This window comes from Streptopelia decaocto, assembly GCF_964273445.1.
Source record: "Streptopelia decaocto genome assembly, chromosome: 1".
Lineage (NCBI taxonomy): Eukaryota > Metazoa > Chordata > Aves > Columbiformes > Columbidae > Streptopelia > Streptopelia decaocto.
The window spans coordinates 83,143,592-83,159,722 of NC_138663.1; the positions used below are offsets into that span (position 1 = coordinate 83,143,592).

The 16,131-nt window shown below is 36.8% G+C and overlaps 1 protein-coding gene across 8 annotated transcripts in view; it reads left to right on the plus strand.

The window, feature by feature from the left end:
* CRACR2A (calcium release activated channel regulator 2A) overlaps positions 1–15,254 on the plus strand; it is a 67,485-nt gene extending 52,231 nt beyond the window's left edge. For 2 of the 8 annotated variants that reach the window (XM_082042961.1, XM_082042966.1), the window contains 7 exons: positions 814–1,027; positions 3,423–3,504; positions 5,123–5,237; positions 6,965–7,066; positions 8,058–8,114; positions 12,422–12,498; positions 13,396–15,254. In XM_082042961.1, the coding sequence (XP_081899087.1) occupies positions 814–1,027; positions 3,423–3,504; positions 5,123–5,237; positions 6,965–7,066; positions 8,058–8,114; positions 12,422–12,498; positions 13,396–13,486 (738 nt within the window). In that variant the 3' untranslated portion in view covers positions 13,487–15,254. Of the gene's footprint in view, positions 1–813; positions 1,028–3,422; positions 3,505–5,122; positions 5,304–5,387; positions 5,432–6,964; positions 7,067–8,057; positions 8,791–9,740; positions 9,902–12,421; positions 12,499–13,395 lie in introns of those variants that run through there. The other 6 variants (XR_014183105.1, XM_082042963.1, XM_082042962.1 and 3 more) reach the window with 6 other exon arrangements.
* Positions 15,255–16,131: the final 877 nt, after the last annotated feature.

Below are 16,131 nucleotides of genomic sequence, written 5' to 3' on the forward strand. Positions count from 1 at the left end.
AAGAGCATCCATGATCTTGCTCCATTTTGAGGCAATAAGAACAAACGTGCTGTCTCCCTCTTCTTCCCCCACCTTTGCACAAAATAAGAGAAGAGGCCAGCTAGGGTATGACCTGCAAATCAGCTGGTGCTACAGTGTTCTTCCCTAAGCAACTCCTGATGTACATATTATACAATGGTCTTCGGAATAACGACCTAGTTGACATAGGCTATAAATATTGTCTCCAGCATCCACTTAGCTTAGCCCACAGTAAACAGGACATGGACAGGCAGAACAAATTGTTCTTGTTTCTGCTTAAAAAGCTAAATGACAGAAATATAGCTGAATGTTTACAGCCTGATTATCTGGGTCTAATTCTCTCTCTTTCCCCCATGCTTTTACCTGTAATGTTAAACAGATATAGAAGTGCAGTAGTTACATGGAAACTCTTGGCTCCACAGAAGTCACAAAGAAAAGAATCTGGTGATAAGCCAAACAATTATGACTTTGCTTCAGTTATCTAGGTAAATATGTGCTGTTTCCATTGGTACAGGATGAAACTACTGAGCAGAGCTGAGTGAAGTGTTATGCATTTTGATTTGCAGGGATGAACATAAACCATTTTCTTTTGGAAATAATGATGCATTTTTCAGTGCAGTCTTATGTTCATATTAAGTATACTTCGAGAGCTCAGTCCAAATCACTGCACTTCAAATTACCTGGAATGATGCATGGCAAACTTCTGAAATTCTGAGTTATTTTAAGAAAGAGTATATCGCTTTAAGAGTAATGGAGAACATGTTAGGATAAAATACCTTTTTTTTCCCATATCAGTTAGCCTTGAAGACAAGACAAAATGGAAAGGCAACAGGATTTGTAGAACAGTTGGAGGCTAATGTTTGCTCTTACTTAAAGGAGAAAAGAGTAAACTCTGTTCCAGACCGCTTATTCAAGATTATTTTTGTGGGCAATTCAAGTGTTGGAAAGACTTCATTTTTAAGACGATTTTGTGAAGATCGTTTTTTCCCAGGCACAACTGCTACTGTAGGTAAGTTTAAGAAACATTATTACTATTATTATGTTTATTCCAACAGTACTTAGCAGCTTCTACTGAGATCAGGTCTAGTGTTATAAAACAGAAACATACAGATTATTATCCAAAAGCAGAGCAGGAGATGCAAAGTGAGTTCTCCTAAACTGGGAAGCAGATAATTGATGAAGAGGTTTCAGAGTAGGTTCCGTACTGAAATCGTGGCAGCACTGAAAGAAATCAGAAAAATCCTACTGATTTCAGTGAAGTGAGAATTTCCTTGCAGATCTCACTGTTCTGAAACTGATATCCTGTTCCCTGAACTGCACTGTACTAACCATCCCACCTCCATACTCCATCTCTATCCCTCTAAGTAATCAGATTGTCTTTTAGAGAGAAAGTAGAATATCTGAGTTATGTTTGAAGATTTAGCATTATATTAAGAACCAAAGAAATATGTCAGACCAATGTTTTCAAAGCGAAACATTTCAAAACCTATGTTGTACTTATGTTGCGCGAAGTTGTAAACCAAACTGTCAAAAGTCAGACGCAAACAAGGTACAAAAACTCAAGTATAGGTTATTGAAATGCAGCTGAGTTACTGCCAATGTTCATTACATTTAGTCTGTATTTGGGCCTTACTTATTCTGTAGCATATATGAAATAAATTTTTTTCACAATAAAAGATATTTAAATTAATAGATATGTCTTGCATTTGTGACAATCTAAGAACATCAGGTGAGCAGTTGCTGTCACACCTTCGACTTACAGGGTAGGTAAAGACACCTAAGTTTAAATTTCTACTGGTATATTGAGTGTCTAAGTTCACATTAGAGTCAGGGAAGATCTGAGATATTAGCATAGGGATTTAAATTAATTTTGGCACTATAAGATATTTCACCTGGCCTTCAGCTGCTGCTTTAGAAGAAAGCAGGTCTGCTGGGCGTCTTTCCAGATTGAAACAGATGTTTTGAATACCAAATGGCATCTCAGCACTAGGTGCCTAAGAGCAAACAGCTGAATTCTACCCCACCACCCTCTCCAAATCAATCCAGTCAGAGGAGCCTAGCGACCAATTAATCTGACTCTTGGTGCCTACTTCAGGGTAAGCTTCATCATTTCCTAGACTCCCAGTTCTTCATTGGCTAGATCTTCATTAACTGTAATGGGAGATTAGACATCTATATGCAATTGTCTACATTTAAGAATCTGGTGTTCTGTGCTATCCCTGTTGTCTTGTAAATGGCTGATGCACTTCTTTAGACTCTGAGGTCTTACACAGTGTGTGCAATTGCCTGGAGTTTCCAGAAGAAAAGCACAGGAATGCACGAGACCTTTTAATCTTTTGGCTGGTCATCCAGTGTTCTTGCAAATGCAATAGCAAGAAACTATTTGTCATAGCTTTGATCTAGTCTTCACGTCAATGAGTTTCATAGGTGTGGACTATGGCTGGCAAGATACAGACAGTTCAGAAGTTAAGTGAACAACCTAGAGAAGACTGTTCTCTCATAGCTCAAATTTCTTCCCTTAGATTATAAGCAATGGATATATCCTCCATCCAGATTTCTTAATTGCCCATTGATGCTTCTTCATTAATGCCAGCAATAAAAATCGTGTTGATGTGGAAAATGGCTCCAAAGAAACTTTTGATGACCTGCTGAGGTCCCTTCCAACCTGAATTATTCTATTATTCTGTATCTAGGATACCATACAGTGTGATACAAGAAAATGCGGGTTGTCATTAGGAGTAGGCAGTGATTAATATTTAAGATTCTAATTATCATTATAAATATCCAGAAGGTACTTATATCATCTCAGGTTAGGAAACTTGGAGAGGATAAATTTAAAAAAAATAGATAAATGAATTTTGTCTCACTTGCATTTAGCCACATAAAAATTAGAGGACTAACCTAACTGTAGTCAGCCCATGTTCTATATTCTGAAGAGAGGAGGAAGTTCTCCATATATTCAGTCCATCTATCTTCAGCATTTATCTTAGGTTCCACTGTCCCCTTAGTGTGGTGCCTTGTGTTTTTCCACTAACTGTAGAATGTGCCTATGTGGCATACTCAGACTAAACACTGAAATTTCAGACAGCATGAATTCCAGGCTGACTAGCTTCGACTGCTGTGGACTGGCAAATGGACCCTTGACTCATATACACTGATTTGGAAAGTTACTTATCTTACAGCTTTTACAAAATTCATCTGCTCTGTTAACATTCAGTATTTTATTACTCAAAACTTCTGGCACATAAAAGCTCTTGTTGATCTGTGATAGTTAGAGAGTATGGACATAATTTTTAATGTAGTATCTAGTTACCTTTCTGCAATTGTTGCTATTTTCTGGATCAGGTTTTCAAAGATCAAACTGAGTTTATAAAGAGACAATCTACCTTGTATTTCTGTTACAGGTGTGGATTACAATGTGAAAACCATCACAGTAGATAATACCCAGGTAGCCCTGCAACTATGGGACACAGCTGGCCAGGAACGGTAAGACACATTCTTTTGTGGTTTAACCTTGGTAGTCAGCTAAACACCACACTTCACTCACTTCCCCATCCAGTGGGATGGGGTAAAGAATCAGAAGGGTGAAAGTGAGAAAACTAATATGTGGCAATAAAGACAGTTTAATAATAATAAAACCCCCCATCAAACAAACAAACAAACAAACAAACACACACAACAATTAAGAGGAAAAGAAACAAACCCAAGAAAAACAAGTCATGCAAAAAAACCCCAGTTGCTTACCACCAACTGATCTATGCCCAGCCCATCCCTGAGCAACTGCAGCCTCAGCCAACCTCTCTTCTCTCCACAGTTTTATTGCTTAGCACAATGTTGTATGGTGTGGAATTTTTGGATATTTGGTCAGTTGGGGTCAGCTGTTGCAAGTGTGTTCCCCTCCCAACTTCTTGTGCACCCCAGCCTGCTCACTGGTCCAGGAAACAGAAGAGGCCTTGACACTGTCTAAGCACCACTGGTGTGTTACCCACACTGTTTTCATCACAAGTCCAAAACATGGCCCTGTATGGCTAGTATGATGAAATTTAACTCTATCCCAGCCAAAACCAATATACATTCTAAGGTTTGCTTCCTTGAATCATCTGTTTGAAGATTAGTAAGCATGGATCTAATCCTGCCTAATCCTGCCTCTCAGGAGAGGAACGAATTCCTAATAGAGCCAGTGAATTCACAATATAGATCCTTCCCTACCAGTGATTATGTGCTCATTTTGTGCTAAGTGTTCACTGAAAAAACTGCCGATCTGTAGAAGAGATTATTAAAGCTGTTAAAAGTTTCGTACCGCACAGTTTCTTTAGGAGGAAGGCTTATTTTAAAACGTATCTAGAATTATTCCTATAAAGTTGTGGTTTTCTTTGCTTGTTTGTTTGTTTTCCACCAAAACAATACCATTGTAGTTGAAGATCTCACAAGTTTTTGTAAGTTTTCAGTGGTAATTTCCTTTCCAATGTCCTCACCTATTGTGTATTTTTCTGTTACTAAAAGCAAGGGTGATAATGATGATCTACATTTTCTACAGGAAACTTGGGAAAAAATTCCCAAACAGAATTCTAGCTAGCTTTTGTTAGAGCACTTTGTGAGGGAGAAATTTCTGCTCCAAACTTAAAATGAAAGAGGATGGGAAAAGGTAAGATATGCAGCTGATTATCCGGACTAACTCAGAATCAGTTAAAGAAAGCAGAGGGCACTTTTCCAAGCACTTTCGAATAATATTTTTTTGCAAATAATTTATTTGCTGTTGCAGTAATTTGTGGTGTTAGTAGTGCCCTCTGTGAATCTTCTACTGAATGAGAAAAATGATCTGATGATTCAGGAAGAATGGGATTGTTTACTGCAATTCATAATAAGCCTCACCTTTCAAACAGGATCTGCAGTGAAGATCACTATTACAGCTTCTCCCTTGTCTAGTTTGTGGAATTTTAGAATACCTATGTAAACCAAATTAACAGGGATTTAATGCTTATGATTAGCGGAAACTGTATGGCAGCACTTTCCTTTGGGAGTGCAAGGTGGGATTATGATAAAACTTACATTGTCAGATTGCTGCTTCTGTTGAAGAGAGTTATAAACAGGTTCTTTCTTGTAGGTACCGAAGTATTACCAAGCAATTTTTCAGAAAAGCAGATGGTGTCATTGTGATGTATGATATAACAGCAAAAGACACATTCACAGCTGTTAAGCAGTGGCTGATAAGCATTGAGGTAACATGACATAACTTTATATCTAAACTGTGGTGCCATTATTCTCTACCTTCTTCTGGACAGGGAGTGTTAGCAGAGCAAAGCGCAGAGAGCAGCATGTTTATTGTGTAGTCACAATTACATTTTTGTTCGTGATCTTGGTCTGCACAGTTACCAGTAAAGCTGTTTTTAGAATCTCTATGACTATGAAAATAATCACAGTTCCAGGGTTTTAAGGACTTAAAATGAGTGGTGGGGAAAGCCCAGCATGGAGTCCTCTGATTTCTTCTAAGGGTTATCTAGCTGATGACTCCCATTGTATCACCACTAGCACTGGGAAGTGCTTTGGATCAGTGATGATAGTGTGATGATTACTGAGCATTCACTACCAGTTTGACAACCAAGTATGTAGTTCACGGGAAATTGACTGTCTTGTAAACATAAGCCATAAACTTAAAGCTATAGTATCTACATTAGTGCTATAAAACTGTCTCGTGGTAGACAGTTCAGTTTCCTGGAATCATCCTTTGAACCACATTAAAACAAAACCATAACTCATGCCACTGAGTGGCTTCAGTTAATTAAAAATTCTCTTTTTGTTTCTTGGTATATCTCCATAGCTCATAGGCAACATATTTAGAGTACAAGCAGCTGAATGTGCTTGTGGCCAAAACAGAAAATAAAAATAATACTGAGGCTGCTACCATAAAGGACTGAGTCACTAGAGAGAATGAAGTGTGACTTCCTATTTTCTCACTGTTGCAGAGTATTGCTACTGAAAAAGTAGGGAACAAATTGGTAGGCGAAGATCATTTAGTCTGATTTTATTTGGCATGTGTTCTAGTATAATACACAGCTTTCTGTAATGGCAAATAGGTGGCTTTGCAATTTGGAAATAGGACTTGATCATGCAAATGTTTCCAACCAGATATAGTTATTCCTCATCTGAGTAGCTCTATTGAAGTAATAGTAGCATGTATTTTGTAAGAACAGGTCCTTATTAAATATATGATCTTAACAAATCAGTGATTGTTATAATTCAGTATGGTAAAAACTAGAGGAGAGTTCCAGCTTTTGATCCAGAAAAGTCAAATACTGTGGCCAAAATCTTTTTCCAAGCTGTCATAGTTCATTCATCATTACTGACTAGTTTTGTTTGCTACAAACTATTGCTAAGTTGAAGACATACGGCTAAGTCCATTTACTGCTGCAGTATTCAGCTTGCTTTATGAATGTACTCATTGTGATAATTCTAACCATTTTCAGAACTAATTTAGATTCATGCCTTTTCTATGTGTTTTGAGGGGCTATTCTGTGTATCTCTCCACTACTTTATATAATTTATTTGTCATAATTGTATCCAGATGTTCTCATTATTTTCCTGTCCATGTAATTAGAAAAGCAGTGCTATAAACACACAATGTCAGAGAATGTGTAGCATGGTAGTTTTCTCTTTCCCATTTTATTATAGTCTGATGAGCTTTTGTGCTGTTATTAAAAAATGTCAAGTTACTGAGGTCTCTAGCATTAAAAAACACCAAGTTAGTGCAATCTGTAACATTCTCTCTTTTTCATGCCTTTTATGCAACTTTAATTCCTGACATGTTTCTAAGTAAAGCAGCATGTACCTGACTCATGTGATGTCTTAAATGTCTCGTTGCAGTGTGACAACTGTTAGTTTTTATTATCTTGATCTGTGATTTTTTTAAATACAATGCCTCAGTTGATATTTATTCTTTGTTCTGCAGGAGACAAATGGGGAAAATGTACCTGTGCTCTTGTTGGGTAATAAAACTGATAATGAAAAGGAACGTGAGGTTCCTATGGGAATGGGAGAACATCTTGCTAAGGTACAAAAATTTGAGGGAACTTCTTAAAAAACTTGAAGGTGAAGGTTTTAAAATGGAGTCTGAATGTGTCAAAATTCATAGAAACACAGATTCATTTTAATCAGACAAGTTTTTTAAGGATTAGGAACCTCATCACACTCATCAGTTCAGGTCTCAGTGATGTAAGTGCTGATAATTACAGTATTTAAAAGCTGTCTAGATTAAAAAAATGAGTGGTGAAAAATATTTATGAATTCACTCTCCTATCTCTACCTCACCTCTTTTCCTTTGTTCTCTTTTTCTATTTTTTCCATCTCTGCTCTTTTTCTTTCTCTTTTTCCCTCTTGTCTATGGATTCTTAACAGAGAGGTAATTTGAGGATCTTTTCTCCCTCCTACCTGCTGTAGAACCACAGAAGACCATCTGCTATTCCTATGATAGGAGTAGAAAACGTTTACTTTTAGTAACTTTCCATCAAGGAGATAAAATAACTAGAGTTAACAGTCTGCATCTACCAGACCACTGGTGATCCATGGGCCATAATTTAAGCATTAAGGGACTGCAAATAGCAGATACTTGTTTATATTCCTGTGTACTATGCCCATCCATTTTTTTTTTTAAATCTCTCTAGACAATGCGTATAGTTTGAACACCAATGCCTCCATAATATTCATTTATTTAGAAACAAGTCATTTCAATATTCCTGAGAAATTAACTGAGTTGGTAGGAATTTACCTAAAATAAACAACGTGCTGGATTTCATGTATGTACTTTTTTCTCCTTTGAAAGTTGATTTGCAGCTCTGCTTGCTGGTAACCAAAAAAAAAAAGGTTTCAAAATTTGAAGTGCAGCTGAATTTTTCTTGGTATATAGGAAAGACTACTGCTAGGCACCTCTCTATAACTGAAAGAATTAGGGCCAGATCTCTTTTTATGTTATTTTGATTATTCATACAGCCTTTTTCAAGCATACCTCTGTTTTCAGCTTTGTATCCATTATTTTGTTTTTATAGGGAAGCAACATCAGCCTTGAACTTCATTTGTCAAAGGTTCTCCCTTTAGGAAATCTGGTTTGTTTTCTTGTATACATGGAAATGCAGATAGCTGTGAGACCCTAGAAGCTAGGACAGACTCCATGGTGTAAAACTGAATCCTTCTGTGAAAAAACAAATGACACATAAATGCTAAATGGACAGAGTAGGTGTCTTACGTGTCATTTAGCACTTTAAAAAATTGTACTAGTAAAACAAAGATGTATTATTCTAATATATAGGGGCATTCCAGCCCAGCTGTGTTTACTCTTACTTTGCTTCAGGCCCACATCTCACAAGTCAATGTAGTACAAATTCAGTCAGTAACACGTGGGCTCCCATTATAATGCACATGTCACATAATGGCTTTGAAAATCAGGCAGCACAGTTCATTTTTTAAAGGAAGAATGACAGCCTGAAAGGAATTATTTTGATTTCATTTGGGAAGACTGGTAGTTGCAGTGTATGTGGGATACCCTAGGAAAGGAGAATTAGGATTTTGGAAGGCATCATAGGAAACAACAAGATTGTGATGAAGCTGATCTGTAGCTGGATGAATTAAAGAGTAAACATCATAGTGGTAAGGAGAATTTTGCAGAATAGACTTTGCAGGGAGAAGTAGCGAACACAAACCAAAATGTTCACATGCAGTTCAAGAATGACCTGATGGAAAACATAAAACTCTCTTGATAGAGATACTGGGAATATAAAGAGAAAAGGAGAGAAAGAAAAATAAAAGAAAATAAAAGAAAAGGAAAAGGAAAGGAAAAGAAAGAAGAAAGAAAAATAAAAGAAAATAAAAGGAAAGGAAAAGGAAAGGAAAAGGAAAGGAAAGGAAAGGAAAGAAAAGAAAAGAAAAGAAAAGAAAAGAAAAGAAAAGAAAAGAAAAGAAAAGAAAAGAAAAGAAAAGAAAAGAAAAGAAAAGAAAAGAAAAGAAAAGAAAAGAAAAGAAAAGAAGAAGAAAAGAAAAGAAAAGAAAAGAAAAGAAAAGAAAAGAAAAGAAAAGAAAAGAAAAGAAAAGAAAAGAAAAGAAAAGAAAAGAAAAGAAAAGAAAAGAAAAGAGAAAAGAAAGAATGAGAGGGGGAGGAAAGGAGAAAGGAAAGGAAAGGAGAAAGGAAAGGAAAGGAAAGGAAAGGAAAGGAAAGGAAAGGAAAGGAAAGGAAAGGAAAGGAAAGGAAAGGAAAGGAAAGGAAAGGAAAGGAAAGGAAAGGAAAGGAAAGGAAAGGAAAGGAAAGGAAAGGAAAGGAAAGGAAAGGAAAGGAAAGGAAAGGAAAGGAAAGGAAAGGAAAGGAAAGGAAAGGAAAGGAAAGGAAAGGACATTTGACTTTTTTAGCAGAAGATCCAGAAGGAAAACTCCATTTAACAAATTTCTGTTCACTGATCAAGAATTCATATGAGCACAACACCACCACAGAGAGTATTCAGATCATGTTGTGACCACCCAGGAAGAGCCAATATTCCGTTTGAGTGGATTAGTGTAACCACTGCAAACTATTTAAATAAAATGGCTTATGATATATGTGCTGCTCAGGCATTCAAGTAGCATGATTTTATTTCGGCCCTTCATAGACTTCTTGAATGAACTTAAATGGGTCAATAAATCCTTCTCTATCTCTGTTCCTCAATTGTAAAATAATAATGCCTTTGTCTCCTTTGACTCTGAAGACTAGGTGTGTTTCATGGGATAAGGACTGTTACTATGTGTTCATACACTGCCACCTTTATCAATCTGCCAGTGCCATTGTTACACAAATACTGCTAATGAGGGGGCTATTCTTATCAGAGTGATAGTACTTTACAGGACAGAAATTGCCCGGCTTCCTCTGGTAATTGTTCATTTTCCTCCCTGTTCTTTAGATGCCTGCTGATTTGTATGTAACTTTTGAATGTGAAGTAGTGGCCAGTGGTCTCCCAACTTCAATAGCTAATTCCTGGATGGAGAGGGATAGCTTTTCCTGGCTTGTTAAATAAATGTATCTTGCCTTCTGCTACTTTGTCCTCTTTGTGTAGGCTATCAATTAAAGTTTCCTCCCTGATTCAAAGGAATGACACTTTGCATTTCCAGGCTGACTCCCCCTCCAGAGAAGGACCTGTTTGCCAGACTGACAGAAATAAGAAATTTATATCAACTGAGTATAAATTGTTATCTTTCACCAATGAGAATTTGCCCTACCCATGGAATTTGTTGAAAAATTCATTCCGATTCATGGCAGCATAAATTATGTCATCACTGAGAGTTCTCCTCTAGTGAAATTCTGTTGTATGTGGAAAAATGTAGGAGTAGTATCACTCTCTGCTTGACTGATGTAAAGTAGCTAGATACTGACCACAGTAGGTTTCCAATTAGAGTTCTGATCAGCTGAGCAGAAGAAAGGAGGGTAAATTTTATTTCAAACTTCTGTTTGTGTAGCTAGCAAGAAATTTGAGCCAGTCAGACTTTATCTTTTTCTAAGTAAAGCAAGAGAATCATAGTGTTACCTCCTTATAAATATACAAAACCCTGTAGGAAATTATTACCTTGCAAATATAATAGACCCAGGCAAGGATCTCTCAGCAAAACATGTTTTATTAATGATTTTTGCAAGACCAGGTGTTCTACCTAAAGGTAGGCACACAGAATAGGGCAAAAAGCCCCTGCTTATATTCCCCACAAATCCCAACTGCAAATTCCCTCCCCTGTTCCCCACTGGTTGGATACTGCAGAGTTTACCACCTACCTGATGCCTGCCTCAGTTTACATGATTCATTCATCTAATTCTAACAACACCCTTCCCCTTATTGATTCATTTAAAATATGGATTCCTGGCTCTTTGGCTACCCTTCCCCCTAGATTAATTTATTAAATACAGTAATCAGTTTGCATTCAGGGATTAGTTTGAAGAGACTTTGTTTTACATTAAGGATTCATAGTCTGATGTCTATCAGTCCTTCTCCCTCAGCTGGGGTCAGGTGCCAGATCAGTTGTAAAAACAACATTCCTCCTTCAATGGTTCCTTACAACACTGTTAAAAAAATCAATAAAATATCCATCCAACACTAACATTGCCTGATTTCTTCCCTTCTCTGTTTTTCTGTGCTTATCTGGCCACCCAGAAATCAGTACAAGTGGTTTAATCCTGATGATCATTAGAAAAAAACATATAACCATTGACAGCATATTTAAAACTGACATTTGATAACACTGAAGCATTTTTAGAGCTGCTAAAATAGACTACCATATTTATGAAACTTCTTTTCCCCACTTTTTGTCTTTGAACTTTCATGAAGATGATAAAAATTTCAAAAAGCTGTACAATTTTGGAAGCATAGTATATTAAAAAAAAAAAGCAACAAAAACCCCACAACACTACCAAACAACAACAAAACACCACCACCAACAGAAACCAAAACTGAAGTACTTGGTCATTTTAATGGGAACTTTTGTAAACTGAACTGTGTTTTATGAAGGGTTGTTAAATAAGTACAAGTGTAGTAATCACAATTAACAGCATACAAATGAAAATATGCAGACATGTGATTGTCATTTCCTAAGATACTGAGTTATTTGTTTGAATTTTGAGCTACTCTTATAAATAGCAATAAGGCACATAGAAAAGCAGAAAGTGAATAGCAAGTTGTAATTTGGATGGGTAAAAGGACATATAGTAATACCATAGAGGCAATGTAGGTGAGCTTCAATATAATATCTTGTCAAAGTAGTCAGATGTGGAGAGGATAATCTGTCATTCCCTCTCGAACTCCTCTTGCCATCACAACTGCCAGGTCAGGCTTTTGTGCAGATGATCTCGCATTTATCATGATAAGACTTCAGCTGAAGTGCTAAGAACATCCCCAGGGCGTGACCATTTATTTATCCAAACTGCAAAGCTCCCAGGGCTACAAAACCAAATATTCAGACTGACTGTAAATGAAGGTTCAAAAAAATTTCAGAAGTACAAAAAATGAAATAGAATAAATTTATTGTTATTTTTTGCTGGGGTTTCTAACTGGTCATTTTCTGGAAAAGGTTGTTCTCATCATCACGAGGAAAGTTCACAAGACTTCAGTACCTTACAAGGCATTATTTACATTTGAGCCTTTGAGAGATCAAGCTCTTAAAGCAAAAGCCACTGTATAGATTAAGTATCTGCTGAGAAATGCATATATATGTTGTTTAGAGGCACACTTGCACTTACTTTCTTTTATTACTCTTTACTGTTGGCTCTATAATTAAATCCTAATTTTTCCCAAGATGATCTATTTCTGTTTCTTTATTGGCACATTTCAATATATCTGTTCTGCTTTTTTAAACCTGGAGTGAGATAATGTGCAAAATCAATTGAAATGGTCTATCTGTTTGATTCTAGGATTACAATTTAATTTTCTATGAATGCAGTGCATATTCTGGGTACAATACCAAGAAATCTGTGCTTCACTTAGCTAGGTAAGAAGAAAACACAATCTATGAGTTCTCTACAAGCCTGACTTCCCTGTCACTGGTGATGGAGTAAATTCTGTTCAATCAGTTTGATAGGAACTTAAGGTGATGTAATATTTGTTCCTTTTAAAGTGGTCTGGAGCCTGTTGCTTCAACTGAGCAGGTACTCTGGTTCATAAAGAGTCCTGTGAAAACTAATCGAGCTCTGTATAGACCCAGAAACCCCTGAATTGTTGCTAGGGCAGCTGCGGGCCTAGGATGCGGTGATAGTTCTTGCAGGAATTTCTTGAAGGATTGGAGAAATATGCTTGGAAATGGATGCTGCTGAGTCCTTGAAGTAAGACATTGGATGTGCTGCTTTCTTCCCTCTGCTCATTACAGCTCAAATTCTGCTGTCTGCTTGGGGGCTAGGAAAAGAGAGAGGTGGATTTTTGAAGCTTTATAAAGGCTAGGGGTAAAAACACAGGTAAATCTGTCCCTTCTGAGCTGCTTACAGAGGTGAAAACTCTGGTAATAAATTAGCAGATCTTTAATATTTTTGCTGGAGTTAGTGAAATTTTGTGAATGTGTCAAGTAATTGATAAATGTCTAGGTAGCCAGATGTGGTTTTGTTTTGCTCCAGCCTCAAAAATAACAAATGAAAGTCACAGTTTTGAGTCTCTGTAATATACAATAAATTCTAACACTCAGCACCAACTACATTTTTCTAACTAAATGAATGAAGACGGCTTTGTGATGGAGCCATCATAGCTGTTTGTTTGTTTGTTTGTTAGTTCACAAAATTCTGTCATTTTCTGTTAATCTCTGGACAATTTAGTAGGCTTGAGTAAATGTTTTCTTGTTTTGATGTCTTATGGGTATCATTGACTTTTTTTCCTCAAAAGTATTGTTTCTTTCCCCCAGGATTTTAAAGGAACATGAAGATAAAGTGAAAGAGAAAACCATTGAACTTCAATCTGATATGAATAAGAAGTCTTGCTGTATCAGGCCATAACATAGTGGGGCATGTTTAGACAGATCATACATTTATACAACACTACATGGCACCATCAGATTTGCTTGATCTTCCAAATATTCTGCTGTGTTCTGAGTGTAGGTGTAAGTGAATCTTAAAATCCTCTGATCTTCAGTTTTACAAATATTGTCTTCAGTTAGTTGACAATATACTTGGGACAGTAACAGTCTTTTATTCTGTTTGACATCTAACACCACTGAATCCTACTTTGTGATCAGGATTGTAGAAGTAGCCACATTGTTAATAATAAGAAATAATTTTATAGGAAGAAAGATACTTGGAATGTGAAATCTTACTGGTGATGACCTGTCTTCTGAATAGTCCTGTTTATTTCAGTGCTCTTTAGAACCTGATTTTGGCTGAACTTTGTTACACGTTTTAAAAATTGAAATAGGTTGGTTGTTTAAAAGCAACATATCAACAATTGCAAAGTATAAGGTGATATTTTAAAGCCTAGTGAAAAATATACATGGACAAAGGATTTCAAGAACTATGAAGATTTTCATAAGTCGTACTAACTTATTTATCCTACACGTTGTTGCGTATAGGTCTCTGATAAGAAACCCTGCCTTCCACTTGCATGTCATGAATTAGGTATGTTTAGATAGGTCACTGAGATACCATATAGGCTTGCCTGAGCTGTTGCTGAATAAGCTGGCATGTTTCTACGGTGACTTAGTGCTATGCAAAGATCTAACTTAGTTTCCAGAAACAGAAAAGTCATGGTAGTGCAGCGCTTTACCCTGGCTAGTTAGCATTGTACTCAGAGCAAATCAGCCAGTGTTCTTCACCATATTTTACATGGCTGAATTGCCTTGTGTTGCAGAGCTTGCTCTGAACCTGTATTTGGCTATGGTGTCTTATAGAAGTCTCAAAGCAAACTGTGGCCAACTTAAATATTCAAATAACTTCACTGTCAGGACTGCAGGTCGAAAACACATACCTATATAGGACACTCATTTCACTGGTGTAGCTGGTTGTAGGACAAAGCATATTATGGCTGACTGAACAGCTCTTTGTGTTTAGAGGTCTGTCACAGAAGGCTTCATGCCAGATGTTGGAGGCAGAATTTTCAGAAATAGTCAATCTTCTTTTGAGGAAGGTTTTTAGAAACTCTCTAGAATTTAAGGAGTGAAAAATCTCACCTAAGTCCAGCGAGATATTTCTCTCTTTAGCAATGCTAAGAAAAAATTTCTCCTCATGTACCTAAATATGTGACTGATTTTTCAAAAGCATCTGCCATACAGTATTTACCTTTGGATTAACCATGGCCTGATAGCACTGAGATATACTGTTTGAAAAATCAAACCCACAGGGACATGTTTTAGAAAATCATGGCCCACCCTGGCTCTTAAGAAGCCCAAGTGTTCATGATTACTTTTGGAAGCCTCGGTAGAATATAAATGGAAATAAGAAACTTGAGAGTGGGTCAGCCAGCCAGCACATTATCAACAATTATTCCTGTTGTTCTTTGTCTTCACTACATCCAACTATAGTGATAAGCATTCAAGAATGATCACTGGTGATGAGCTTGTTGGGAAAGTGGAACACGTGGCATAATTTATTTCATTATAAATCAAGCAAAAGTGTAGATTTTATTATGTGAGACTATTACAGACTGTATGTTTTCAATCCATTTTCTAAATGTTTAAGAAAGTTATTTTGCATTTGAATAATGAAACAATTTGAAGATGAAGGTTAAGCAGTAGCTCAATAAATAACTGTTTTGGGATAAAAACTTCAGTAATTAATTGTGCTCTTTGGATTTTGGTCTTATCAACTTTGTCCTACAACAATTCCTGTATCCATACCAGCACTCAGATGCCCTTTCTTATGAGTTGGGATCCAAATATGAGCCCTTTCCCTATCAAGCAGAATAACCAGGATTTTTGTTCTATCAGAAATGATGGATGGACCAAGTAGCCCAGGATGAGCTGATGCTTAGCGGGTTTTCCCTTGTCAGTTCCTGGGAGTCTGCTTGTCCAAAATCAAAAAACCTTTCCTTGCTTCCAATGAGGTGCTTAAGAACACCTAAACCCCAAAAGGAACAGAATGAGTATCCATTAATGAAAATCAGTAGGCTTTCTGTTCACTTTCCAGGATTGCTTCTTGAAGTCCATTACTGGTTGTGGAAGGATGTATCACCTTATCAACTGTTACATGTTATCCACCATGGAAATCTTCACAGAATTGAATCACCTATGTTTAGTTCTGGCTGTAGTTGAACTAATGAAAACCCTTAATTTAAACCTCAACAAAACCAACTGTTTATCTCAATTTCAATTAGGGAAGAAGTATCATCAGTTTAAATATTAGCTTTGCTAGCTAACAACTTTGAATTATCTGTTCCCCTGCAGTAGGGTGTTTCCTACCCCATCAATATCAGAACTGGTAATATTTCTACCAACCCCTGTCAGCCTCAGGAAGACAGTTTGAAGGCTGAATTTCAGCTTTACTACCACTAAATCTAGCACCACAAAACTTCAAATTCAGATCCTCAGTTTTTCACTCCCTTGATTCATCTTGATTTTGAAGGAAAGTGACATGTGAGGTGGATCTTCTTTATGTGAATTCTACAGCAGCATTTTTATTTGGATATCTTTTGGTAGGCACTGAGACCCTGA